The sequence below is a fragment of the Chiloscyllium plagiosum genome, unplaced genomic scaffold (genome assembly GCF_037043375.1).
Source record: "Chiloscyllium plagiosum isolate Xiang-an unplaced genomic scaffold, Cpla_swu_hap1 HiC_scaffold_33, whole genome shotgun sequence".
NCBI classification, from domain to species: domain Eukaryota; kingdom Metazoa; phylum Chordata; class Chondrichthyes; order Orectolobiformes; family Hemiscylliidae; genus Chiloscyllium; species Chiloscyllium plagiosum.
This window is the reverse complement of record NW_028270171.1, coordinates 22,050,417-22,078,400: the sequence shown is the minus strand read 5'-3', so window position 1 is coordinate 22,078,400 and position 27,984 is coordinate 22,050,417. Positions and strand designations below refer to the sequence as shown.

General features: G+C 47.9%; 1 protein-coding gene across 2 annotated transcripts; it reads left to right on the top strand.

The window, feature by feature from the left end:
- The first annotated feature begins 7,053 nt into the window (after nucleotides 1-7,053).
- On the top strand, nucleotides 7,054-27,788 carry csdc2a (cold shock domain containing C2, RNA binding a). 2 transcript variants are annotated; one of them, XR_015752570.1, is made up of 5 exons: nucleotides 7,054-7,080; nucleotides 7,676-7,875; nucleotides 19,761-19,883; nucleotides 23,037-26,884; nucleotides 26,974-27,788. XR_015752570.1 is itself a non-coding variant. In XM_087978350.1 (4 exons), exons 2-4 carry the CDS (start codon nucleotides 7,700-7,702, stop codon nucleotides 23,197-23,199), a joined length of 462 nt encoding a protein of 153 aa, XP_087834476.1. In that variant the 5' UTR covers nucleotides 7,054-7,080; nucleotides 7,676-7,699; the 3' UTR covers nucleotides 23,200-27,629. The 2 variants fall into 2 exon arrangements, 1 of the variants encoding a protein (XP_087834476.1); XM_087978350.1 differs by having other exon boundaries at nucleotides 23,037-27,629.
- The last annotated feature ends 196 nt before the right edge of the window (nucleotides 27,789-27,984 follow it).

Sequence of the window (27,984 nt, the reverse complement as noted above, 5' to 3'; positions counted from 1 at the left end):
TGTGTGTTTGTGTGTGGTCCTGTTCTCATTGTACGGGCGGAAGGAAGCTCGAAAATCCTTCCTGTTCTGTTGGACTGGCTTCCCTGTCGTCTGGAACGAAGATGCTCACAGCTGTAGGGGGAGCGTTTGTGTTGTAGCCTGCAATCAGTCCATAACTTGGCACTTCTCTCTCTGAGGGGAGCAGCAGAGAATTCAACACCATCAGCGTTATTGCTCGTGGGTAATAAAGGCTGGATACTCATTATTATTCTGATCTATGCTGTTGCTATGTCATCGCTACAGTCTGTTGCTAGGATCCATTGTGATGTAGGGCACTGGCTGGGATGGAAAGAAGGGCCAATTCATTCAGATTTCTCTTGCTCTTTATTTAATTCATTTACTTCCCCTTTTTGTTCCGTCCCTCCTTCTCAGATCCCAGGCTGCTGGTTTCGACTTGGCCTGTGACTTGCTGAGCTGCGGTTCCATTTACCTAGGCTTGGATATGGCTGATCCTATTCCTGATGAAGGGCTTTTGCCCAAAAGGTCGATTTTCCTGCTTCTCGGATGCTGCCTGACCTGCTGTGCTTTTCCAGCGCCACTCTAATCTAGACGATGGCTGACCCTTGACACTGCGTCATTACTGCTGCTCGACTGCGGGGGCCATCACATCTGATGCACCATTCCAGCAGCGGGAAATGGTTAACTGGAATTTTTGGGGTCCGACCCCAACCCCTAAGACTGAATATATCCCCTAAATGCCCAACTGTAAATTCAAGAATTGGATCTTGGACATATTTCTGCTCTGTCTAGGCCAGCTTCAGATTGGATAAGTCTCTGAGTCATGAGGACTGTCAACTAGCAAGGGATTCTGTCAGATCGGGGGTTAGTTTAGCTCGGTTGGCTGGACAGTTGGGTCGTGAAGCAGTCATGAACCCACCAACAGTGTGGGTTCAATTCCCATCACCAGCTGAGGTTACTGTGAAAAATCTTTCTTCTCGCCCTCTCCTCAGGTCAAATCACCATCAGTCATCTCTGTCTAATGAGAGAACAGCCCTAAGGTCTGGTAAGACGATGATGACTCGCTCTTTCAAATCCCTTTCCAACCTTCTCACTTCATTCCTTTGACCTCCCCATCCCAATCAGTTCGGGCAATCTCGTGAGAAATCAGTTCAGCGCTGGGATCAAATATTCCGGCCTAAGATTGCTTTGATGAAGATGACCCAAGACTAACTTCAGCTCATCAGTCTGCCATCCCAAATGTACACATCACCCCCTTTCACAATCCCAATTACCCCATTACACTACCCTAGCTCTCCTTATCTGTGCAACATCTCTATCCTATTTTATTATTACATTATTTCATGGGGTGTGAGTGCCACTGGCTGGCCCAGCGTTTGTTGGCCGTCCCTAGTTGCCCCCTTGAGAAGGTGGTGGTGAGCTGCCTTCGTGAACTGCTTCAGTCCACCTGCTGTGAGTGGACCCAAAATGCGCATTCCTGATGAAGGGTTTATGCTCGAAACATCGACTCTCCTGCTGCTCGGATGCTGCCTGACCTGCTGTGCTTTTCCAGCGCCACTCTTTTCGACCCACAATGCCCTTAGTTCCAGGGTTGTGGCCCCGTGACACCGAAGGAATGATGATATATTTCCAAATCAGGACGATTTGGGTGAAACTTGCAGGGGGTTGGTGTTCCCATGGATTGTCCTTCTGGATGGAAGTGGTCGTGGGTTTGGAAGGTGCTGTCTGAGGATCTGTGGTGAATTTCTGCAGCGCATCTTGTAGATGGTACACACTGCTGCTACTGAGCGTTGGTGATGGAGGGAGTGGATGTTTGTGGATGTGGGGCCAGTCAAGTGGGTCATGCCACCATTTCATGTCCTGGATGGTGTCAGGTTTCTTGTGTGTTGATGGAGCGGGAGTGTTCCACTCTTGACTTGCATCTTGTAATGGTGGAGCCAGGAGGTGAGTTACTCACTGCAGGATTCCCAGCCTCTGACGAGTTCTTGTAGCTACAGTACTAATACACAGTCATGTTGATGGTATTGTCCAGGATAATGTTGATAATGGGGTTTCCAGTAATGGTCATGCTAATGAATGTCAATGGGCAATGGTTAGAATCTCACATTGATGTTGGGCTATTGTTTGGCACTTGGTGATATCTAATGGGCTGTGACCTGTGTTCTTGTTGTGGATCAGAAGGGTTGTGGAGAAAGTTCCAGAAACTGTCTGTAGGCCCCTCACCACTACAGACTGGGCGGAGCAGTCTGTCCGTAAAAGCTCACTTGTAGGTCCCGTGATGCCAATTTGTCTGTCTGAAACTGGGCGACTACACTGGGCATCCAAGGTAAGACCTGAATGGAATTGGCAATGGCGGGACTGCCTGGCATCGATTGGTGGTAAGTTTACCATCCCCAGCCTGAGTTAGTTTCTGCCACATTTTCATCAGGTGAGCTGGGGGGGGCAAACAAGAAGCCAGTGCCTCATCACCTCTCTGTCACAGGGGTCACAGCCTCCCACCAGCAGGTCGGCCATTTAGGATTAAAACAATGAGTAATTTCTTCACTTGAACGGTTGCAAATCTTTGGAATTCTCTCACATTGAGGCCAAGAGGTGCATAGAACGTGGAAAAGTACAGGCCCTTCGGTCCACGATGTGCCGAGCATCTATCTTAATTTAAGATCAACCTAACCCACAGCGCCCCCCCTCAATTTACTGCCGTCCCTGTGCTTGTCCAGCAGTCACTTAAATGTCCCTAATGTCTCTGGCACCGCTGACAGTGCATTCCACACACCCACCACTCTCTGCAGTATGTTCCAGACTCAGAGCGATAGGTTTTTGCAAAGATAGCATTGAGAGACAAGATCAACCACAATCTTACTGAAGTTTAGAGCGAGCTTGAGGAGCTGAATGTCCTGTCCTGCCTACGTTCACTGTGTGTGCCACATTTGTGCTGTCAATGAGTCACTCTGTAACTCTCTCTGACAAAGAGAGAGTTCTGAGGAAGGGTCACTGCATCCGTAGCATTAACCCTGATTTCTGTCCACAGATGTTGCCAGACCTGCTGAGATTTTCCACTCTCTCACATTTGTCTCTCACAATCTCTCTCTTACTCACTTCCTCTCACACTCTCTCTCTTACACTCTCTCCCCCTTTCTCTCTCACACACACTCTCTCTCACTCACACACACACACACAGTCTCTCCCTCTCTCTTCTCACCCTCTCTCTCGCCCCCTCTCTTTTCCCCCTCTCTCACTCCCCCATCCCCCCTCTTCCCTCTCCCTCACTCCCCCTCCCCCTCTCTCTCTCTCCCCTCGCTCTCCCCTCTCCAGTCTCTCTCTCTCTCTCTCTCCCTCCTCTCTCTCCCCACCTCTCTCTGTCTCTCCCTCCTCTCTCTCCCCCCTCTCTCCCCTCTCCCTCTCCTTCTCTCACATTCTCTCTCTCTCTCTCCTTCTTTGGGATCTTCCTTTTTTCTGGCTGCTGTATCTGCATTTCTTGTTCAGTCTGTCCGTGAAACTAAGTTGCTCCTTTTCCAGCTGTGTAATGTCGCAAGAGAGAGAGAGAGAGAGAGAGGTCTGCACTGTGCTGATGAGACACTCAAGGGGGTTAAAGACCTCTGTCTGCTACCAAGGTTAATCCCTTGGAGGAGGGAGAGTCTGGGAATTTCAAACTGCAGCACGTATTCAGATGAAGCAGACACGCAAGCCTGAGAGAATCCTGGCACCAGCTCTGCAGTCGGATCTCAGCTGCTGTGCGCGAGAAACGCTCTCCTCTCTGGAAGATTTCTCACTCTCTTTGTTCTCCTTATTTACCCTTCACTTTAACTTCCTCACTTTTATAACTTGGACCAGGTAGGCTGGTGGCCTCCTGGTGTTGTTGCTAAATGATTGATCCGGAGACCCAGAGGGCAAACTCAGTTCGCAATCCCACCAATGGCAGAATTTGAAGTCAACAGAGAGAAAAAAAAAGCAAAACCTGGAATTAAGAATCTAATGAAACTGTTGATGGGGGGGGGAATAGACCATCTGTTTCATGAATGAATTTAAGGAGGGAAATCTGCCGTCCTTACCTAGTCTGGCCTATGTGCAACTACAGATCCACAGCAATGTAGTTAACTCTGTATTGCCCTCTGGTCAATAAACACTAACTGAGCCATCACCTCCCACATCCTCTGAATGGATAAGAAAAGATCCTCTGTCACTTTCTTAGTTGTCCATTGGATACACCCACTAGCTTATTATCTACGTGTGTGCACCTCTGTTTGTCATTGCTTTCTCTCCCTCCTCCCACCAAACACTTTCTCCTTTTGCCTTTCCTTCCTCTCTGTTGTGTGTGTGTGTCTCCCTTGCTGTCCTTCAGGCTGAACCTCACCCACTTGGTGCTGGATAAACCTATGTTCTTTTTCTGATGTGAGTATGAATGTCTTATTTGATAGTTTTATGAGCTTGTGACTTTTTTTTTAGGGGATTTTGAATGTCCCTTTGCTTATTTGGAAGTTTTATGAGCATTCCAAGCCTTGCTAGTGTTATTATACAGCCCATTGCTTCTGTACTTAGAGGATGCTGAAAGGACAAGATGAAGAACGCTTGGGAGGTTTTGGAAGTTTGTGGAGATATGGAAAATGTAGAGTGGGTGTATGGAATGTTGGGAAGGGATGTGTAAGGGTTTGTGCAGATTTGGGAGATGGTCAGTGGGTTAAGGGATGAGGGTGAGTGCGAGGGGCCCCAACAGCCCAGAATAGAATGGGCCCATGTTCCAGCCCAGAGAGGCAGGCCTTATAGACTGCCAGACTCTACATTCACCGAGCTCCCATGCTTCCTCAGGCCTATTTCGAGAAGCAGTGCCTCTAAATCAAGTTGACCCCTGCTCCTTGAATTCCCTGTGAGTGGGTGATGTTCTGAAGTGGGCAATATGACCTGAGGAAGTAGCCCAACTGGCAGTTCCCATTGCTGAGGGGAAATGGAGGCCATTTGTATCACCCACTGTCTGCTTTGTATGTGTATCTCTCTCTGTCTCACTCTGTCTACCACACTCTGTCCTTCTTTTCTTTCTCTGGCCATTATTCTCTCTCTCTATCGGTCTCTATCTCTCTGTTGGTCTCTCTCCCTGTCTGTCTCACTCTTTCTTTGTCTCTCTTTCTCTTTCACTCTCTCAGTCTCTCCCTCTCCAAACATCGCTCTCTCTCTGTGATTCTGACTCTCAGTCTCTCCCTCTTCAAACATCGCGCTCTCTGTCTCTCTCCACATCTCTCGCTGTCTCTCTCCACATCTCCCTCTCCCTCTCTCTCTGTCTGTCTCTTTCTCTCTCTGTCTCTCAATCGTTCTCCCTTTGTATGTATCTCTCTTTGTTTGCCTCTCTCTGTTCCCTGTTTCTGTCTCCCTCTTTCTCCGTCCCCCTGTCTCTCATTCTTTCTCTCTCTGTCTCTCTAGCTGTAACTGGATCAGCTCAGGTGGACTCTCAGTGATACCTCTCTCGTTTCCAGGTCTAGTTGCCCGGGAGCCTCCAGGTACTCACCTGGATTTACTGGCCAAAGGTCCAGGAACTGGAACAGTTCATGTAGCAAAGCCTCCAGGAATTCTGACATTAGTCGAGGAGAGTTTAATACAGAGCTGAGTCCCTGCTTTCTGGTGAATGAATTTGAGGCAAGGTAGAGCTAAGGGACATATGTTGCTTTGTAAGTGATGATGTGAGATGGAGTAATCCCAGTGCGTTGACATAGCCAGTGGTCAGTTTTACCTAATGGGCATCTCCCTAACTGTAGCTTCCAGGTCTTGGCAAGTCTACCCACGTGCAACACTGTGCCATTGTTAGAAAGCCCCTGAATCCCAAACGCTGGTGCTCGATGTGTATCATTAGTTATACTGATGAGCTCAAAGATACATGGTGGAGGAGCTTGATTGATTGAGTATCTTGAGTACACATAAAGAGAGACCGTTGGAACACTGGGTGAGTACCTCAATGGCAGACACTTGTAAAGATTCATTTTGTGAATAAGTTAACCGTCAGCGAACTGGTCTCATTTCAAACTTCACCATCCATGTTCAGATCCATGTAACATTTGACTAGCTCCCTGTGTGCAGTCACTGAGTCTACAGTGGGCCCAATGTGACCAAACTGGTTCCTGGTCCAGGGCACTCGTCTGTTTGGCTTCATGTGATATTTCTTGGTCTCTCTTTCTCTATACCACTCTCTTTCTTTCTCTTTCTCAGTCTTTGATCCCTCTCTAACCTGGTCACTATCTCTCTCTCTCTCTCTATCTCTCTCTCTCTCGATTTGGAGGTGCTGGTGTTGGACTGGGGTGGACAAAGTTAAAAATCATACAACGCCAAGTTATTACCAGATAGTGAGGACTGCAGATGCTGGAAATTAAAGTTGAGAATGTGGTGTTGGAAGAGCACAGCGGGTCAGGCAGCATCCGAGGGGCAGGAGAGTCGACGTTTCGGGCAAAAGCCCTTCATCAGGATTCCTGATCTGCTGTGCTCTTTCAACACTACACTCTCAACACCAGGTTATAGTCCAACAAGTTTATTTGGAAGCACTAGCTTTCAAGGCACTGCTTCTTCATCTCTCTCGCTCTCGGTCTTGGTGTCTCTTTCTCTTTCTCCCCCCCAAGGTCTCCTGTCTCTCTCTCTCTCTCTCTTTCTCTCAGTCTCTCTGCCAGGTGATGAGGTTGAGAGGTCATGTTATGGAGGTGGGTTAGGGGAATTCATAGGGAAATGAATCTGTGCCACTGATGTGCAGCAATGACAAAGGCCTTTCAGGTTGGGTATCTGTCGGAGAAATTTGCCCAATAGGTTAGAGAGCACAAACCACAGCTCGAAGTGAAATTCACAAACAGTTTATTGCAAGCGATATCGCTGGAAGAGAAAGCAGACCAGCTGACGCAGAACTGACCGTCTGTACAGGTAGATCAGAGTTCTCTTCCCAGAGCTGAGGATGAGACTAGTTTTATAATAATGCTACACAATGAAATGGGAAACTACAATGTATCTGGGAATGGAGTAATCTAGTTACAAGGATGCTAATTGGAAAACAATGAACGTCCTGTTCCTTCACACAGTGCAACATCCTGACAGTATCGATGGTTCCATTCCTCTTTGCAGGTGGGTGTTAATGTCTCCTCTGAAGTGGTGAGGTGCTTCCATTGTCCTGTTCCTGGAGCATGTTCTTGCTGGTGCCTGTCTGTCTGACCTGCTCTTTGTGTGGCATTGGTATTGCTGGGTTGTGAAACTGCCCTTAGTTAGGGCTTTGAGATATCTGTGGTGCTCTATCATGTCCATGGGAGCTTAAAGTGTATTCCCTTGTCTGTGTGGGCTGTCCGATTCGGCTTGTGAGCTGCTGGGGAATTCTGGGTGTTCTGGTACAGTTTGGCCAATTTTGCTTTTGTGGGCCTGTCGTGGGTTAGCATATCTTTTCCCACAATACCAAAGTTACTAGAGCCATGGAAACATGGCTTCAGAGAGTTTTAAGTGAGCAAGAGGCAGAGAGAAAAGCGAAGAGTGGACAGGACTGGAGACTCGATAAGGGTTTGGAGAGTTGTAGGACGATAGCTCTTGAGCACCTCCTAGTGGTCACCTGTAGGGGAGGGCCAGGGTAGGGCTGTTACTGCCCTCCAGTGAGGATGATGAGTGGTGGGTTCAGGGAGGGGAAGAAAGAGCAGATAGGATTCTAACATTGGTCCCTCTCATTCTTTCCCAGACAGGAATCCTCACGAAAAGCATCATGTCATCGGAACAGGGGGAGATGTCACCTTCACAGCCGCCTCACTCCCTCAAATCATCAGTTTCCCCGCCTCTATCGTATCTCCGTGACAACATCAAAACATGGGAACGAAACAGCTCTCTACTGGCGGATCTGCCCAGTCCCCTCCCTACCAAACGTACCCGCACCTACTCTGCGTAAGTACTCCCAGCGCACAGTCAGGGACTTTTACTGAAGACCGTTGATCAATAAGCGTCTTTCGCGTTGGATTGGCAGTTTATTCAATGCATGTTATTGCTGTATATACTTAAGATAATACTCATAACTGGGGTCTTAAATGTGTTACAGTTCTGTAGAAATAGTGTTCAGTAGCTTGGTCTTTTACGAATCCAAATCCTCATTGCAACCTGCAACAGTTTGTCATGAGACCATTAGACAAGAAGATGGGCTATTCAGCCCATCGAGTCTGCTCCACTGTTCAATGAGACCTTGACAGATCTGATAATAAAGTCATAGAGATGTGCAGCACGGAAACAGACCCTTCGGTCCAGCTTGTCCATGACGACCAGATATCTTATCCTAATCTAGTCCCATTTGCCAGCACTTGGCCCATATCCCTCTAAACCCTCCCTATTCATATACCCATCCAGGTTCCTTTTTAAATGTTGTAATTGTACCAGCCTCCAACACTTCCTCTGGCAGCTCATTCCATACACGTACCACCCTCTGTGTGAAAGAGTTTCCCCTCAGAGGCCTTTTATATCTTTCCCCTCTCACCTGAAACCTTTGCCTCCTTAACTCCACTTTCCTGTCTCTCCAGCATAACCTTGTTCCTTTTTTGATGAAAGTTCCATCACAGGCTAGAGTGACCCTACTTAACGACCCAGCCTTGACAGCCCTTTGCGGTAAAGAATTCCACAGACTTACTCCCCTCTGAGAGATGGACTTCCTCCTAATCTCTGTCTTCAATGGGTGACCCGCTTACTTTGCGCTCTGGACCTGGACCCTCCCACATGGGGATGCAGTCTCCCCATATCTACCCTGTTGAACCCACTAAGAATCTTGTTAGTTTTAATAAGACCACCTCCCATTCTTCAAAACTCCAATGAGTTCAGGCCCAACCTACTCAACCTCTCCTCATAAGTCAGTCACTCCATACCAGGTAGCCTGGTGAACCTTCTCTGGACTGCCCCCAATGCCAGTAAGTCTTTCCTTCGATGACTTAATGATGACCATGAAACTATTGCCAATTGTTAGAAAAACCTGTCTGGTTCACTAATGTCCTTTTGGGAAGGAAATTTGCCATCCTACATGTGACTCCAGACCCACAGCATTGTGGTTGGCTCTTCAACTGCCTTCTGGCCAATTTCGGGACGGGCACCAGCTGAATTTTGGTGCTAGCTTTTTGTGATTCATGGGCCAGACTCCCAGGTCAGTCTGTAACTTTCTGCAGTCTTTCTCCATTTAAAAATATTCAGCTCCTCCTTTCTTGCTGCCAAAGTGACTCTCATTTTCCCACATTATATTCCATCTGCCAAATTCTTTTACCCATTCACTTAACCTACTTGGATCCCTGTGCAGAGACTTCAATCTTCATCTCACACTGACCACATTCTATTTCACCGTCTCTGCATTCCACAGACAGGACAACACCACAGGGATTGGTGCTGGGGACCTCGTTGTGGCGGTGTACATTAAGAATTTGGAATGAAATGTAGGTGGTGTTATCAAAAGCCTTTCAGATTGTGAGGGTCCAAGATAGGGTAGACTAGAGAATCTGTTTCCCTCGGCGGAGAGTTTAAGGACCAGGAATCGTAGATTCGAGCAAAGTGGAGAAGGATTAAAGAGGTGAGGGAAACAGTCTTTACATGGAGGATGAGTGGGTGTCTGGAACTTGCTGCCTGAGTTGGTGGAGGCAGGTGACCCTGAACTCTTTGAATTCAAGTGATAAAAATAGGCTGGGTCTTCTTTCACTGGACTGTCAGAGGCTGAGGGTAACCTTATAGTGTTTAACAAAATCATGAGGGGCATGGATAAGGGGAATAGCAAGGATCTTTAACACAAGGTCGGGGAGTTCAAACCTTGCGAGTATATTTTTGAATATGAGAGGGGAAAAATCTAAGAGATCTGTGGGGCGACATTTTCTTTTAAACAGTGGTTAGTGTGTGCAATGAACTTCCAGAGAAAGTGGTGCATGCAGGTATAGTTAGAACATTTTAAAAGACATTTTGGATAAGCAGATCAATAGGAAAGGTTTGGAGTGATATGGGCTCCAAGTGGGACTGGTTTAGTTTGGGAACGTGGTCGGCTTGGATTAGTTGGACTGAAGGGTCTGTTTCCGTGCTGTATGACTCGAACACGAAAACATTACATACCATCTCACACAAGGAGAATTCATTTAAACTTGTCCCTTCTCTAACTGTAATCGCGAACCTTCTTAATTTAAAGCTCTTTATCATGTTGGGCTGATGAGATCAGTGTGAGCGTGGCATAGTTACATTTATTGCAAGCTGAAAGAACATACAACTCAGAGGCAGTTATTGTCGGACGTACAGTAACACGTCAAGGAGATGATTGAGGGGTATTGCACGTGTCAGCAGTTGAAAGTAACACTGAACAGGTAGAAAAGAAACAAACCAAAACCAATCACTAAAGGGTGTCTCTCTCACCAGCTCCACAGCGATGTAATGAAGACGTAAAACTGCTGGAGATTGTAGGGTCATAATGTAGATCCTGAGCCATTGGAAAGGAGAGATTTACCATGACCATACTTGATCTCCTCCATTGTCAAAGCGAATCTAACTGCAATATGGAGGAACAATGCCTCATCTTCCGCCTGAGCAGCCTACAACCTGGAGGACTCAACACTGAGTTCTCCAATTTCAAATAACCTCCCTTCCCATCCATCCCCGAATCCCTCTCCAGTCCCTCCCCCTCCCTTCCATTCCAGACCGACCCTTCCTTCCAGCTACTGACCGGATTCGTTCCTGCCAACAACCCAATACCCAAGTTATCACTACCCCACCCCTCTGCCCCTCCCCCACTCCTTCCCCCCTTTATCTGCAGCTGCCCTTACACCTACCCCCCTTCCTGAAGAAGGATCACACTTGAAACGTTAACTTAGCGTCATAGAGATGTACAGCATGGAAACAGACCCTTCGGTCCAACCCGTCCATACCGACCAGACCCACCTGCCAGTGCCCGACCCATATCCCTCCAAACCCTTCCTATTTATATACCCATCCAAATGCCTCTTAAATGTTGCAATTGTACCAGCCTCCACCACATCCTCTGGCAGCTCATTCCATACACGTACCACCCTCTGTGTGAAAAAGTTGTCCCTTAGGTCTCTTTTATATCTTTCCCCTTTCACCCTAAACCTATACCCTCTAGTTCTGGACTGCCCCACCCCAGGGAAAAGACTTTGCCAATTTATCCTATCCATGCCCCTCATAATTTTGTAAACCTCTATAAGGTCACCCCTCAGCCTCCGACGCTCCAGGGAAAACACTGACTCCTGAGGCTTGCTGTGTTCTTCCCAGCCTCCTGCTTGTCTACCTTTTTAAAAAAAAAAACTTGTTCACGATCAAAGAAACCAAAGCAACATTTGTGTCTCGGAGCCACGGTGCGGCAACATAATGTCCTCATTGGAACGGTGTTTACCCGCTGCAGGGTCAGTCCGTGGAGCACCTTGCCGTTAATCGTACATGGCATGACTCAAACAGCAAGAGCCCCTCACTCGCCAAAGAACCCCTCAGTAATGCCTCAGTTTCCCATGCCCTCTAATATTCCCCACCATCCCATTCTTCCTCATGCTCCCCATGTATCCTATTCTCCATATCCTCCATGAGTTCTCCATCTCCCCATGTATTCTTCATAAGACCATAAAAACTGGAGTAGGCCATTCAGCCACTCATGCCTGCTCCGCCATGCAAAAGGATCATGACTGATCTGACTTTCCTCATGTCCACTTGCCTGCCCTTTCCCCGTAACCCTTGATCCCTGACTAACTAAGAGTCTCTCTATCTCATTCTTAAATATACCCACGGACTCTGCCCCCACAGCTCTCTGTGGTAAGGAGTTTCAAAGACACTCAACACTCTGAGAAAAGAAATTCTTCCTCGTCTCAATCTTAAATTGACACCCCTTATTCTTGAGACTATGGTCTCAAGACTCTCCCATGAGGGGAACATCGAATCCTAACAGTGTTGAAACAGGCCATTTGGCCCAACTAGTCCATACCGACCCCCCCCCCAAGAGTAACCTACCCAGACCCATTCCCCAACCTTAATCCCTGACTAATGCACCTAACCTACACATCCCTGTGCACTGGGGCAATTTAGCACGGCCAATTCACCTAACCTGCACACCTTTGGATTGAGGGAGGAAACCGGAGCACCTCTCAGCATTTACCCTATCAAGCCCCTTAAAAATCCTGTATGATTCAATGTGATCACCTCTCAATCTGAGCAGAGTCCCAAGCTATTTAACCTTTCCTCATAAGACAATCCCTCCATACCAGGGATCATCCAGTGAACCTTCACCGAACTGCCTCCAGTGAAATAATATCTTTGCTGCAATAAGGGGCTCAAACTGCTCGCAGAGCTCCAGATGTGGTCTCACCAGCACCTTGTACAGTTGCAGGAGGACTTCCAAACTCTTAGTTCAAGAGGGTTAGAGCATCAGGGCCAACATTCCATTGGCCATTCCTGATTACCTGCTGCCCCTGTGTGTTAGCTTTCTGGGGTTCATGTGCAAGTCCCCTCAAGTGCTGCATCTTCCTGCAATTTCTCTTCATTTAAATAATATTATAACCTTTTGTTCTCTCTTCTGCAATGAATACCTTTGTATTTTCTCACTTTATACTCCATTTGCCAATTGCTTGCTCACTCACATCACCTATCAGTCTCTCTCTCTCTATTAACTGTTTGTATCCCTCTCACCACCTGTCTTTCTACTTTATTTTTGTGTTGTCTACAAATTTGGCTACAAAACATTTGCTTCCTGCCTTCATTGCAATATGTTGTAAACGGTCCCAGCACTGCTCCCTGTAGATCCCCACTGGTCACCAACCTGAAAGAGAACCCTTTATCGCCACCTGCTGTTTCCTGCCCATTAGCCAATTCTCTATCCACCCACCTCCAAACGGACCCCACCACCAAGGATATATTTCCCTCTCCTCCCCTATCAGCATTCCGTAAAGACCACTCCCTCCGTGACTCCCTCGTCAGGTCCACACCCCCCACCAACCCAACATCCACTCCCAGCACCTTCCCCTGCAACCGCAGGAGGTGCAAGACTTGCGCCCACACCTCCCCCCTCACCTCCCTCCAAGGCCCCAAAGGAAACTTCCATATCCGCCACAGATTCACCTGCACCTCCACACACATCATCTATTGCATCCTCTGCACCCGATGTGGCCTCCTCTATATTGGGGAGACAGGCCGGCTACTTGCGGAGCGTTTCAGAGAACACCTCTGGGACACCCGGACCAACCAACCCAACCACCCTGTAGCTCAACATTTCAGTTCCCCCTCCCACTCCACCAAGGATATGCAGGTCTTTGGACTCCTCCATCGCCAGACCACAACAAAACGACAGTTGGAGGAAGAGCGCCTCATCTTCCGCCTAGGAACCCTCCAACCACAAGGGATGAACTCGGATTTCACCAGTTTCCTCATTTCCCCTCCCCCCACCTTGTCTCAGTCTAATCCATCGAATTCAGCACCGCCTTCCTAACCTGCAATCTCCTTCCCGACCTCTCCGCCCCCACCCCAGTCTGACCTATCACCCTCACCTTGACCTCTTTCCACCTATCACATTTCCGACGCCCCTCCCCCAAGTCCCTCCTTCCTACCTTTTATCTTAGCCTGCTGGACAAACTTTCCTCATTCCTGAAGAAGGGCTTATGCCCGAAACGTCGATTCTCCTGTTCCCTGGATGCTGCCTGACCTGCTGCGCTTTTCCAGCAACACATTTTCAATTCTCTATCCATGCCAATTTCCAACCCCCAACGCTTCGGGGTCTTTTCTTCGGACCTAACCTTTTGTGAGGTACTTTGTCGAATGCCTCCTGGAAGTCTAAATACTTGAAAACCTTCCGGGTGTTTAATTAGGATTTCACTCAGGCAGCCATTTTCTAATTGAAAAATGTTGAGCCAATCAGGGTGAATCTTTATCAACCAATCAAGCTTGGGCCCTGAGCCTGTTATGAGAATCAGTGGGAATGAACCAGCTGCTTGTCAGAAGTTGTCCCTTAATCTGTAAGGGGTTCCCGAATAGGCTCTCAGTCTAGCCCAGGTCTTGTACAAACTTAAGGGTTGGAGTCCAGAATAAATTTTGTTTAAGACTGGTTCTGTGATCACTGATACAGCCGCATGGGTATCGACCTCCATTCGAACCAGGTGACCATTTAACCAGATGTTTATTTTGATTGGTTCTGATCTGGATGTTGCTAAGCAACCTAACTGTTCCAGCCCAGGGTGTGTGTGACCTTACTCCCGTCAGGTCCTAGTGGGGACTGTCTTGCTGTCTCGAGTCCACATCCCAGCAGCAACTACAAACGGCCTGGATCCTGAAGAAAATGTTCACCATTTGGCCGAGGCCTGGCTGTGTTTTGGGGTTTCGCTGCTGGCTGACCTGGAGTCTCTCTGCTCAGGAGATGTCCTGAGTGAGACTGTGTAATGGCCTTCGCTCAAGTGGTGTTCCCCAAGCTCAGTCAGGGTGGTGAGGATCTCCTCTCCCATTGAAATACTCTACAACTCATTTGCTCCACTTGCTGCATTTTCCAGTGATAAAGCCAGTTGTAGTGCCTCTTTGAAGTTCTGTTGGGCTTCAGCCAGTAGGCACTTTTGCATGGTTACGTCATTAATCCCACTCTCATCATCACTGATATAATTCCACAGAGACTGGTATCCCATCAGCAAGTCACTCATAGAGATTCCTTTACACTGAGCCAGCTCTCGGTGAACAGAAACCCTGACACTCCTGTTTCTGTCTGTCAGCCAGGGCTCCCTGATTGGGACCAGGTTAATAGCCCCAGTCAGGGAACTCAGATTCTATGAGGTCCACCTTGTTACAATCGCTACGGTGAGTGTATAATCTCTGAATAAGGGGTTGCACATTTAGGGTAGAATTAAGGAAGGGTTTTTTTCTCCCAGACAATATGAATCTGCATGGAATTCTTTACCACAGAAGGCAGTTGAGGCTCGGTTGTTATGTATATTAAAGGCTGAGATAAATAGTTTTTAATCAGTGATGGGATCGTGGATTATGGGGAAAGGGCAGGTAAGTGAGTCATAGAGTCCTACAGCATGTAAACAGACCCTTCAGCCCAAATAAAACTAGCCCCTATTTGCCTGCATTTGGCCCATATCCCTCTCAACCTTTTGTCTATTTATGTACCTGTCCAAATATCTTTTAAACAAGTAACTGTACCTATCTCTACCACTTTCTCTGGCAATTCATTCCACACATGAACCACTCTCTGTGTGAAAAGGTTACCCTTCAGGCCCTTTCTAAATCCTTCTCCTCAACTTAAAAATATGCCCCTCTAGTTTTGGACTCACCAACCCTCGTGAAAAGACCTTTTGCTCTTCAGCTTATCTATGCCCCTCATGATTTTATAAATCTCAAAACAGTCACCCCTCGACCTCCTACACACCAGACTCTCCTTATTACTCAAACAGTCCAGTCCCAGTGACATCCTGGTAAATCATTTCTGAACCCTCTTCAGCTTCATAATATCCTTCCTGTAGCAGGGTGACCAGAACTGGACACAGACTTCCAGAAACGTCCTCGCCATTGTCCTGCCGTCCCAACTCCTATACTCAAAAGTCTGAGCAGGTGAGAGCAGATGTGTTAAATGCAATCTTAGCCACCCTGTTGAAATGTGACACAAAGTTTAAAAGAACTATATACCTGAATTCCAAGGTCTCTCTCCGATAGCACTAGGGTGGCACAGTGGCACTAGCACTGCTGCCTCACTGCGCCAGGGATTCAGTTTGAATTCCAGCCTTGGGCAGCTGTCTGTTTGTACCTTCTCCCTGTATCTGCGGGTTTGCTCCAGCTTCCTCCCACGATCTATAGACATTCAGTTCAGGTTAGGTAAATTGCCCATTTAGGGTGTGGGTTTGCTCACTGAGCTGTAGGTTTGATATCCAGACGTTTCATTACCTGGCTAGGTAACATCATCAGTGGCGACCTCCAAGTGAAGCGAAGCTGTTGTCTCCTGCTTTCTATTTATAATCTTTCTCCTGGATGGGGTTCCTGGGGTTTGTGGTGATGTCATTTCCTGTTCGTTTTCTGAGGGGTTGATAGATGGCATCTAGGCCTGTGTGTTTGTTTATGGCATTGTGGTTGGAGTGCCAGGCCTCTAGGAATTCTCTGCCATGTCTTTGCTTAGCCTGTCCCAGGATAGATGTGTTGTCCCAGTCGAAATGGTGGTTTTTTTCATCCGTGTGTAGGGCTACGAAGGAGAGAGGGTCGTGTCTTTTTGTGGCTAGCTGGTGTTCGTGTATCCTGGTGGCTAGCTTTCTTCCTGTTTGTCCTACGTAGTGTTTGTGGCAGTCCTTGCATGGAATTTTGTCGATGACGTTGGTTTTGTCCATGGGTTGTACTGGGTCTTTTAAGTTTGTTAGTTTTTGTTTGAGAGTGTTGGTGGGTTTGTGTGCTACTAGGATTCCGAGGGGTCATAGTAGTCTGGCTGTCATTTCTGGAACTTCTTTGCTGTATGGTAAGGTGGTTCGGGTTTCTGGCTGTGTTTGGTCTGCACGTCGTGGTTTGTTCTTGAGGAATCTGCGCACTGTATTTTTTGAGTATCCGTTCTTCTTGAATACGTCGTATCGGTGGTTCTCCTCTGTTTTCCGAAGTTCGTCTGTGCTGCAGTGTGTGGTGGCTCGTTGGAATAGTGTTCTGATACAACTTTGTTTGTGTGTGTTGGGATGGTTGCTGGTGTCGGTAAGTATTTGCTCAGTGTTTGTCGGTTTTCTGTATACGCAGGTTTGTAATTCTCCCCTGCCACCGCAGGAACTGTAAAGCCTGCGCCCACACCTCCTCCCTCACCTCTAACCAAGGCCCTAAAGGAGCCTTCCACATCCATCAAAGTTTTACTTGCACATCCACTAATATCATTTATTGTATCCGTTGCTCCCGATGCGGTCTCCTCTACATTGGGGAGACTGGGCGCCTCCTAGCAGAGCGCTTTAGGGAACATCTCTGGGACACCCGCACCAATCAACCACACCGCCCCGTGGCCCAACATTTCAACTCCCCCTCCCACTCTGCCGAGGACATGGAGGTCCTGGGCCTCCTTCACCGCCGCTCCCTCACCACCAGACGCCTGGAGGAAGAACGCCTCATCTTCCGCCTTGGAACACTTCAACCCCAGGGCATCAATGTGGACTTCAACAGCTTCCTCATTTCCCCTTCCCCCACCTCACCCTAGTTCTAAACTTCCAGCTCAGCACTGTCCCCATGACTTGTCCGGACTTGTCCTACCTGCCTATCTCCTTTTCCACCTATCCACTCCACCCTCTCCTCCCTGACCTATCACCTTCATCCCCTCCCCCGCTCACCCATTGTACTCTATGCTACTTTCTCCCCACCCCCACCCTCCTCTAGCTTATCTCTCCACGCTTCAGGCTCACTGCCTTTATTCCTGATGAAGGGCTTTTGCCCGAAACGTCGATTTCGAAGCTCCTTGGATGCTGCCTGAACTGCTGTGCTCTTCCAGCACCACTAATCCAGAATCTGGTTTCCAGCATCTGCAGTCATTGTTTTTACCTCTAGGAATTCCCTGGCTGTTCTCTGTTTGACTTGTCCTCTAATAGTAGTGTTGTCCCAGTCGAATTCATGTTGCTTGTCATCTGCGTGTGTCGCTACTAAGGATAGCTGGTCGTGTTGTTTCGTGGCTAGTTGATGTTCATGGATGCGGATCGTTAGCTGTCTTCCTGTTTGTCCTATGTAATGTTTTGTGCAGTCCTTGCATGGGATTTTGTACACTACATTGGTTTTGCTCATGCTGGGTATCGGGTCCTTCGTTCTGGTGAGTTGTTATCTGAGAGTGGCTGTTGGTTTGTGTGCTGTTATGAGTCCTAGTGGTCGAAGTAGTCTGGCTGTCAGTTCGGAAATGCTCTTGATGTATGGTTGTGTGGCTAGTCCTTTGGGTTGTGGCATGTCCTCGTTCCGTTGTCTTTCCCTTAGGCATCTGTTGATGAAATTGCGCGGGTATCCGTTTTTGGCGAATACATTGTAGAGGTGTTCCTCTTCCTCTTTTTGCAGTTCTGGGGTGCTGCAGTGTGTTGTGGCCCTTTTGAACAGTGTCTTGATGCAACTTCTTTTGTGTGTGTTGGGGTGGTTGCTTTCATAGTTCAGGACTTGGTCTGTGTGTGTGGCTTTCCTGTATACCCTTGTAGTGAATTCTCCGTTAGGTGTTCTCTGTACCATCACGTCTAGGAATGGGAGTTGGTTGTCCTTTTCTTCCTCTCTCGTGAATCGGATTCCTGTGAAGGTGGCGTTGATGATCCGGTGTGTGTTCTCTATTTCTGTGTTTTTACCCTATCTACGCCCCCCCATGATTTTGTAAACCTCTATCAGGTCACCCCTCAGCCTCCGATGCTCCAGGGAAAACAGCCCCAGCCTGTTCAGCCTCTCCCTGTAGCTCAGATCCTCCAACCCTGGCAACATCCTTGTAAATCTTTTCTGAACCCTTTCAGGTTTCACAACATCTTTCCGATAGGAAGGAGACCAGAATTGCACGCAATATTCCAACAGTGGCCGAACCAATGTCCTGTACAGCCGCAACATGACCTCCCAACTCCTGTACTCGGTACTCTGACCAATAAAGGAAAGCATACCAAACACCTTCTTCACTATCCTATCTACCTGCAACTCCACTTTCAAGGAGCTATGAACCTGCACTCCAAGGTCTCTTTGTTCAGCAACACTCCCTAGGACCTTACCATTAAGTGTATAAGTCCTGCTAAGATTTGCTTTCCCAAAATGCAGCACCTCGCATTTATCTGAATTAAACTCCATCTGCCACTTCTCAGCCCATTGGCCCATCTGGTCCAGATCCTGTTGTAATCTGGGTAACCCTCTTCGCTGTCCACTACACCTCCGATTTTGGTGTCATCTGCAAACTTACTAACTGTATCTCTTATGCTCGCATCCAAATCATTTATGTAAATGACAAAAAGTAGAGGACCCAGCACCGATCCTTGTGGCACTCCACTGGTCACAGGCCTCCAGTCTGAAAAACAACCCTCCACCACCTCCCTATGTCTTCTAACTTTGAGCCAGTTCTGTATCCAAATGGCTAGTTCTCCCTGTATTCCATGAGATCTAACCTTGCTAATCAGTCTCCCATGGGGAACCTTGTCGAATGCCTTACTGAAGTCCATATAGATCACATCTACTGCTCTGCCCTCATCAATCCTCTTTGGTACTTCTAGTTATACAAGGTCTGTTCTCATAGCATCCCTCCAGTGTGGAAATAGGCCCTTCAGCCCAACCAGTCCACACCATCCCTTCAAAGGATATCTCACCCAACCCATTTCCCTATCACTCTACATTTACCCCTGACTAATACACCTAACCTACACACCCTTGAACACTACGGGCAATTTAGCATGGCCAATCCACCTCACCTGTACTTCTTTGGATTGTGGGAGAAAACCGGAGCACCCGGAGGAAACTCCTGCAGACACGGGGAGAATGTGCAAACTCCACACAGACAGTCACCCGAGGCTGGAATTGAACCCAGGTCCCTGGTGCTGTGAGGCAGCAGTGCTAAGCACCAAGCCACCGTGTGGCCCTATGTTCTGACGAGGGGTCACTGGACTCGAAACGTTAACGCTATTTCTCTGCTGCCAGGCCTGCTGAGTTTCTCCAACATTTTGTGGGAATACAGCAAAGGGGAATTTGGGAGTAACCGGATTGCTCATCCGTAAAAGGACAGCACGGATCTGAGGGGAGGAATGGCCTTTTTCTGTGCTGCATTGCCCTGTGAATTGATGGGGTGGCTCAGATTTCTTCCCCAAGACCGGTATTTATGCTGTTCACACTTGCCTTTCTCGTTCCAGCTCAGCTCGGGCCAATCTTGGGCCCCTTTCAAAGGGGAAGTGCAAGTGTTTCTCCAGGTCGCAGGGTCACGGCTTCATTACACCCCTGGATGGGAAAGAGGACATCTTTGTACACATCTCCGAGTGAGTAGCAACAGCATCAACTCCTCTTATATATCTACGGCTGCGGGGTAAGGGAGCGTGGGGGAGGGGGGTGCAACTGGAGGTCTCACCTGGACACTGTGGTCAGTTCATTCATATGTGAGGAAAGAGATTTACCAGCAGTTGTTTGAGCGGTTTGTGGGTCCACCAGTAGGAGGCAGACTTGGACATGTTTCAGTCTCATCTCCCTCAAAAGGCCAAATTCAAAGTTTGGGAGAAGATTTGTACCTCGGGTGCTCGTTGTTGTGGTTCTGTTCGCCGAGCTGGGAATTTGTGCGGCAGACGTTTCGTCTCCTGTCTAGGTGACATCCTCAGTGCTCGGGAGCCTCCTGTGAAGCGCTTCTGTGATCTTTCCTCCGGCGTTTATAGTGGTCATCACAGCATCTCCGGCATCACAGAAGCGCTTCACAGGAGGCTCCCAAGCACTGAGGATGTCACCTAGACAGGAGACGAAACCCTCTGCCGCACAAATTCCCAGCTCGGCGAACAGAACCACAACAGGCCAAACTCTGCCGAGGTCAGTGACACTGCCGGACCGAAAGAAAACACATTTTTCAAAAAGACTTGGATTTATGTAGCATCTTTCACAACCAGGGAGTGTTTCCCTTTGAGCCAACAATCATAGGATTGTAAAATGTAGGAGTAGAGGTAGGCCACTCGGCCCATTGAATCTGTATAGCTGATCTGATAATCCCCAACGCTGATTTCTTGCCTCAACCCAGAAGCTCTGAGTTCGTGTCCCACTTCCAGGGGTTCAAGAGCAAGGAGCTGTGCTCATAATGAGGTCAAACAGGTACAGCATCATAGGATCCCTACAAGGGAGAAAGAGGCCATTCAGCCCAGCAAATGTGCTCCCACTCTCCAAAGAGCATCCCTCCACCCTATCCCCATATTTCCCACCTAGCCTGCACACTATGGGTAATTTAGCCTGGCCAATCCACCTAACCTGCACATCATTGGACTGTGGGAGGTAACCGGAGCACTCAGAGGAAACCCACGCAGACACGGGGAGAATGTGCAAACTCCACACAGACAGTCGCCTGAGTCTGGAATCGAACCCAGGTCCCTGGTGCTGTGAGGCAGCAGCACCAACCACTGAAGGACCGTGCCAATGTCAGGCAGTAGGAAGGGGAGCGATTCCTGGTCCATGCGATGGAAGGAATGTTGGGACCTCTACGTCATGCTCCACACTCCAACACGCACACTGAGCCAACGCCACAGGTACCATCTCCACAGCAACGGAGGGTTTGGGTAGGGCTCTGCCACCCCGAGAGAGGAAGGCAGTGACAAGCCAACACTGACAGAAACTGATCATCAGCTCAGGACGGGACTGCCAGCCCAGAACGAGGCAGCGACCAGCTTCGGGGCAGAGCACAGGGAGTGGGCTTAGTCTTCCACGGAATATTCCAGCGATTTATAGCCCAGATGATAATAAGACTGGCATAGTGGGAAGGTCACTGGCCCCGACTCATCCAGAGGGCAGGCTAATGTGCTGGAAGGATTAGTTCAAATCACGGAGGAATTTAAGTTCGATATATTCAAATCCCTGGAAGACGAAACTTGTCTCTATGATGGTGGCCATGAATTGAACTGGAGCAATAGTGGAGGGAATGTGGTGGATAATTCTGTGCGAGTTTTCACAAATGGCGATGTGAAACTACCCGCGTAATTTGTTTCTGTCCTGTTTGCTGAGGGATAAGTAATTGCACCTGGGAGATCTACCCTTCTCCTCCTGAGGGTAGTGCCAGGGGGTCATTGACATCTACTCAAGATGCAGATGGGGCCTGGATTTAACATCTCAGCCACAAGGTGGCACCTCTGGCAGTGCAGCACTCCTCCATACCCTCTGTCCAACAAACTCCAGCACCCTACTTGAAGTCAGCCCCATAGGCCCCTCTGACAGTGAACTCCCATGAAGTCAATGTTAATGGACTGGGCACTGTGCCCCTGTGACTGAATGAGCTCATACTCACCAGGGATCCTGATTTCATAGAATCCCTACAGTATGGAAACAGGCCATTCGGCCCAACAAGTCCACACCGACCATCCAAAGAGTATCCCACCCAGACCCATTCCCCTGCCCTATTGCTCTACACTTACCCCTGACTAATGCACCAAACCTACACTATGGGCAATTTAGCACGGCCAATCCACCTGACCTGTACACCTTTGGACTGTGGGAGGAAACCAGAGCACCCAGAGGAAACTCACGCAGACACGGGGGAGTGTGCAAACTCCACACAGTCAGTCACCCCAGTCTGGAATTGAACCCAGGTCCCTGGCGCTGTGAGGCAGCAGTGCTAACCACTGAGCCACCGTGCAGGCTGAGCTACCTCTAATGCAATGTTTTCTCAAAGCTGAAAGTGTTTCACAAAGAAGGCCCTCTGACACTGGGAAGGGGAGCACCTTCGACCTGAACGTCCAGGAAGATCTCGATGACTCAAAATGGCGCCACCAAGCCGCCTCATCCTCCCACGTCGCAACGTCTTAATAACAGGGCAACGCGGCCGCAGAGAGGGGAACAAATCCCACACTCAGGATCCCATTGCCTCGCGGGACATTGCCTCGAGGTCAGGAGAGTCTCAGCAGGTTTGGCAGTATGTGTGGGGAGAGAGAGAAATAGAGTCGACACCTTGAGTCTGATTTGATTCTCCTTCAGAAGAGGGAGGGGCTGGAAAGTAGTTGTTATGCTGTTGGGAGAGAAGGAACAAGTGGAACAGATACTGAGGATATCCAGAGCAAAAGATGATAAAGGTGGCAAAGGAGAGATAGAGGTGCAAAATAGGTGTTAGTGAAAGGTGTGTGAAGGAGAAAGTGGACCTGCACCACCAACAGCAAATACCAGCAGGACACAGATAGTGTTGGGTTTCTAAACAAAATAGAAGACCGATCTCTGACATTGTTGAACTCAATGCTGAGTTGTGAAAACTGCAGAGTGCTGAAGTGGAAAATTCCTGCAGATGGCATCGAGCTCAGAACTTTCGACCTTCAGTTTTGAAGGCGAATCATTTTCAATTCGAAACGTTATTTTGCTGTGGCTCTCCCCATTCTCTACATTACTTTTTGTCTTGTGATGGTTGGTGTCCATTGGGACCAGCGCCTTGACGTGTCTTCCCCATCTGTCTTCCCTTCCAGCATCGAGGGGGAGTACGTGCCGGTGGAAGGTGACGAGGTCACGTACAAGGTCTGCGCCGTCCCGCCGAAGAATCTGAAGTACCAAGCAGTCGAGGTGGTGATCACCCACCTGGCACCCGGCACCAAGCACGAGACCTGGTCCGGGCAGATCGTTAGCTCCTGAGGGAGGCCAGGCCTTGTGGGCTCGGGGCCTTTGAAATGAAGCGAAACATTCAACGACAGTAATTGTGGGGAAGATTATGTGATTTGTGAGCTGTGTGTTGTTATTTAACGGTTTAGGATTTTCAAAAAAAAAAAGAATTACATACAAAATGGAACGGAGTTCCTACAGGCTGGGGAAAGGGGTATGATTGTGGCTCTTTGTTTTTTATCTTTATTTATTTTCGCTCAAGTTCACTCACACTGTTGACCGTGAAATATTTCTGCTTCATTACAGCATCTGGATCGGATTATTCCTCTAGGGGCATGTTCAGTGGGAGATGGTAGTGTAACGATAATGTTGCTGGCCTAGCGATCTGAAGGCCCAGCCATTAGCCTCCCGGTGTCGAGAGTTCAAATCCCACCCACTACACCTGGTGGAATTTGAACCTGGAATCTGGACGGTCAGAATTGTTTCCCAAAATTGTAATGTCTAATACTAGGCACCATGTACTTAAGGTAAGAGGGGCAAGTTTTCTTTTTAACCCAGAGAGTAATAGAGTTTGGAACACGTTGCCAGGGGTGGTGGTGGAGTCAGATACGATAGGAGTGTTTAGGGGGCTTGTAGACAAGCACATGAATATGCAAGGAATGGAGGGATATGGACTGAGGACAGGCAAAAGGGATTAGTTTGATTTGGCGTCATGTTCAGCACAACATCATGGGCTGAAGAGCCTGTTCCTGTGCTGTAATGGTCTATGTTCTATTTCTAGTGTATGCCTTAATTTACCAAACATTTCACCTCCGGGCCCTAAATAAATATGGCCGCCACCATTGTCACCTGGGACCGGTGACCATTTTGTTCCCACAGAGGTTAGCCGTGAGCTCACGTTTCATTCCCGCCCCCCCCCCCCCCCCCCCCCCACAATGTGGGGTTTCAAAGGTGCGGCCTATACGTAACTCCTTCCCACTTTAACTCCCACCCAGCGCAGAACCTCACCACCCCCACCCCACCCAAACCCCTAACCTCTGGGAGGGGCAGGGAGGTGAAGGGGCACAGGTGATGGTGTGGCACCTTTGGAGAACTGGGCACGCCTGGACAGTGTATCTCTGGCACAAAAACAGAAAGTGCTGGAGAAACTCAGCAGGTCAGACAGCACCTGGGGAGAGAGAAAGCAGAGATAACATTAAGTGGTGACCCATCTTCAGTGCTGAAGATACTGCCAGGCCAGCTGCGATTAGTTTTCCAGCAATCTCTGTCAATGTTCCTACCAGTGAACATCTGGGTGTCTTACAAATTCTTGGCCAGAACTTGGTGCTGAGTTGTTTGCTTGTGTATGTGATTGGTTTCCCTCTGGAATTGTTCTTGTTCACAACAGGTATGGTAATCACAAACCCTGATGAAAACACATGGGAGGCAGAGACTTCACATCTCGGGTTTTCAGTCAGTTCTCTCGGTACTGTGACATTCCCCAGCCAATGACAGAGAGAATAGAAACACCCAATCGTTCCAATCCCTCTGACCCCTACAGATTCTGATTGTGATTACAGCTCCCTTCCATTTATCACATCTGTTCTTTTTGTTATATTTAATGGGAGGAACATTTATGCTGCCATCGACTCATTAACAGTTATCATCGAGAGGTTACATACAGAGTAAAGCTCTCGGTACAATGGTCCATCAAACGTTTTAACCAAGACTCCCGCCCACCCACCGAGGGCCCCCTTCTCCTGCCTCCAACACACCCCGTGCCGGCCTTTTACCCGCCCTTGACCTCTTCATTTCAAACTGCCGCCTCCCCTCTCCCCACATTATCCCAGTCCCAAGCCTCCAACTCGGCACAGCCCTCCTGACCTGTCCATCACTCCCCCTCTGGCCTATCACCTTCTCCCTCACCTTCATCCACCTATTGCTTTCTCAGCTACCTTGCCCCCAACCCCAAGTCCCTCCCATTTATCCCTCAGCACCCCCGGCCCAAAAGCCTCATCCCTGATGAAGGGTTTAGGCCCGAAACGTGGATTCTCCTGCTCCTCAGATGCTCCCACAACAGGGACAGCAGAAGGTCAGATACAGAGTAAAGCTTCCTCTGTATTGTCCATATTAAACACTCCCACAACAGGGACAGCACAGGGTCAGACAGAGAGTAAATATCCCTCTATATTGAGCGCATCAAACACTCCCATAATGGGGTCAGATCCAGAGTAAAGCCCTCTCAACACCTTCCACATCAAAAACTCCCAGGACAGGGACAGCACAGGGTCAGATACAGAGTAAATATCCCTCCACTCATTTAAACTAGAAGTAATGCTAACTTGATACTGTTCCCATGAACCATTTCCAGGACAGATACAGCACAGCATTAGATAGAGTGTAACCCTCCCTCTACTCTTTTAAACTGAAAATGAATTTCCCTCAATGCTATCCCCATCAAACACTCCTAGGACAGGGTTAGATACAGAGTAAAGTTCCAGCTATTCTTTTAAACTGAAAGTAAAGCTTTTTCTGCGCTGTTTCATCAAACACTCCCGGGATAGATACAGGATGGGGTTAGATACAGAGTAAAGCTGCCTCTACACAGTCTCTATCAAACTCTCCCAGGACCAGTACAGCACGGGATTAGACTGCGATGTCACTTAGGGTAAGTTATGAGCTGAGGACAGCTTAATCATTACCATCCTCCCACCTATTAACTAGCTTCATTCCCTCAGAATGATTGAATTCGGAGACACTGTACCTAATCCGATTGGACAGTGTCGATGTACACGTTTGGATGATTTGGTTTGTGACATCATTTTAAGATATTGAAACAAGCAAGGGGAACAAATGATGCAAGTATTTAACATATCTTTCCCTCAGACTTTATCAAATATTAATTTTCTGTATTTCACATATCTTTCCTTTAAACTTTATCAAATATTAATTTTCTATTTCGCATATCTTTCCCTTAAACTTTATCAAATATTAATTTTCTATTTCGCATATCTTTCCCTTAAACTTTATCAAATATTAATTTTCTATTTCACATATCTTTCCTTTAAACTTTATCAAATATTAATTTTCTATTTCGCATATCTTTCCCTTAAACTTTATCAAATATTAATTTTCTATTTCGCATATCTTTCCCTTAAACTTTATCAAATATTAATTTCCTGTATTAAACATCAAGCTTCTTATATTAGGGACTGGTGTAACCACTGGAGTGCTTTAAGAAATGACAATTTGAGATAGTGTGTGCAGGACAAGCAAGTGAATTTCACTGATATTCCAGTGACATAAAAGAATTCTTGGGGATTAAACGTGTGTCATAACATACTGTGTACATTTTTATAATTAAAATAATTGCAACCAAACATCGTTTTCAGAACAATCGAGTGTAACTATTGGGTTTTGTCCCTGTGTTGATCCTCATATTCCCTCCTTCGGCTTTGTCACCGGGTCTACTTCAGATCCTCCTCTTCAGTTGGTTTTGATGATCAGGAACAGCTGGGCAGAATTCCTGAGGGGAATTGCAACGAGAGGAGTTGCCAGCAATCAAGGATTTTCCAAGAATTTCCGGGAACATGTGGTTAATCTGCAGGCTAGCCAGTGGGAACCGAGAGTTTAGAGATGGTTAGAAATTGTTAAAGAAGATTAGAGAAGGTTAGCGATGGTTAGAGAAGGTTAAAGATGGTTAAAGAAGGTTAGAAAAGGTTAGAGATTGTTAGGAAAGGTTAGAGGAGGTTAGAAAAGATTAGTGATGGTTAGAGATGGTTAAAAAGGTTAGAGATGGTTAGAGAAGGTTAGAGATTGTTAGAAAAGGTTAGAAAAGATTAGTGATGGTTAGAAAAGGTTAAAGATGCTTAGAGAAGGTTAGAGATGGTTGGAAAGGTTAAAGATGATTAGGAAAGGTTAGAAATGGTTAAAGAAGAGGTTAGAGCTGGTTAGGAAAGGTTATAGAAGGTTAGGGATGTTTAAAAGAAGTTAGAGATGGTTAGACAATGTTAGAAAAGATTAGTGATGGTTAGAGATTGGAAAATCCTCCTCAAACACATCCAACAGCTATCTAAGTGCAGAAAGCTGCCAATGCTAGCGATCGGAGATTGGGTAGACAGGGGGATGTGGTGGTGAAGTTTTCAGATTTTCACACAGCGCCCCCCCCACACCCACCCACCTACCCACATCTCGGTTCAGGTAGCTCACCCGCTGAGAGCAGTACCCACAGCCCAGGTGGCACTGAGGAACAACCCTTCTCCCCCATACTTTGATCAGCCAGGGATCCCTTGTTTTGCTCTCCAGCTAACAGTCCCTGTTAAAGCTGGCGCTTAACACAACAAGCGGTCAGTTTCCTGTAACATGGACAGTTACTGCTCGGACAGACGCAGTGTTCCTGGCCAGGCCAGACCAGACAAAAATAATAGCTCCAACTGAAGTGAATCCACAAGGCTGGGGAGGGGATCAGCAAAAAACTAATTGCCATGCTGCCTCTGTGCTGGGAGTGTTTGATAGGGACAGTGTAGAGGGAGCTTTACTCTGTATCTGATCCCATGCTGCCTCTGTGCTGGGAGTGTTTGATAGGGACAGTGTAGAGGGAGCTTTACTCTGTATCTGACCCCATGCTGCCTCTGTGCTGGGAGTGTTTGATAGGGGCAGTGTAGAGGGAGCTTTACTCTGTATCTGACCCCATGCTGCCTCTGTGCTGGGAGTGTTTGATAGGGACAGTGTAGAGGGAGCTTTACTCTGTATCTGACCCCATGCTGCCTCTGTGCTGGGAGTGTTTGATAGGGACAGTGTAGAGGGAGCTTTACTCTGTATCTGACCCCATGCTGCCTC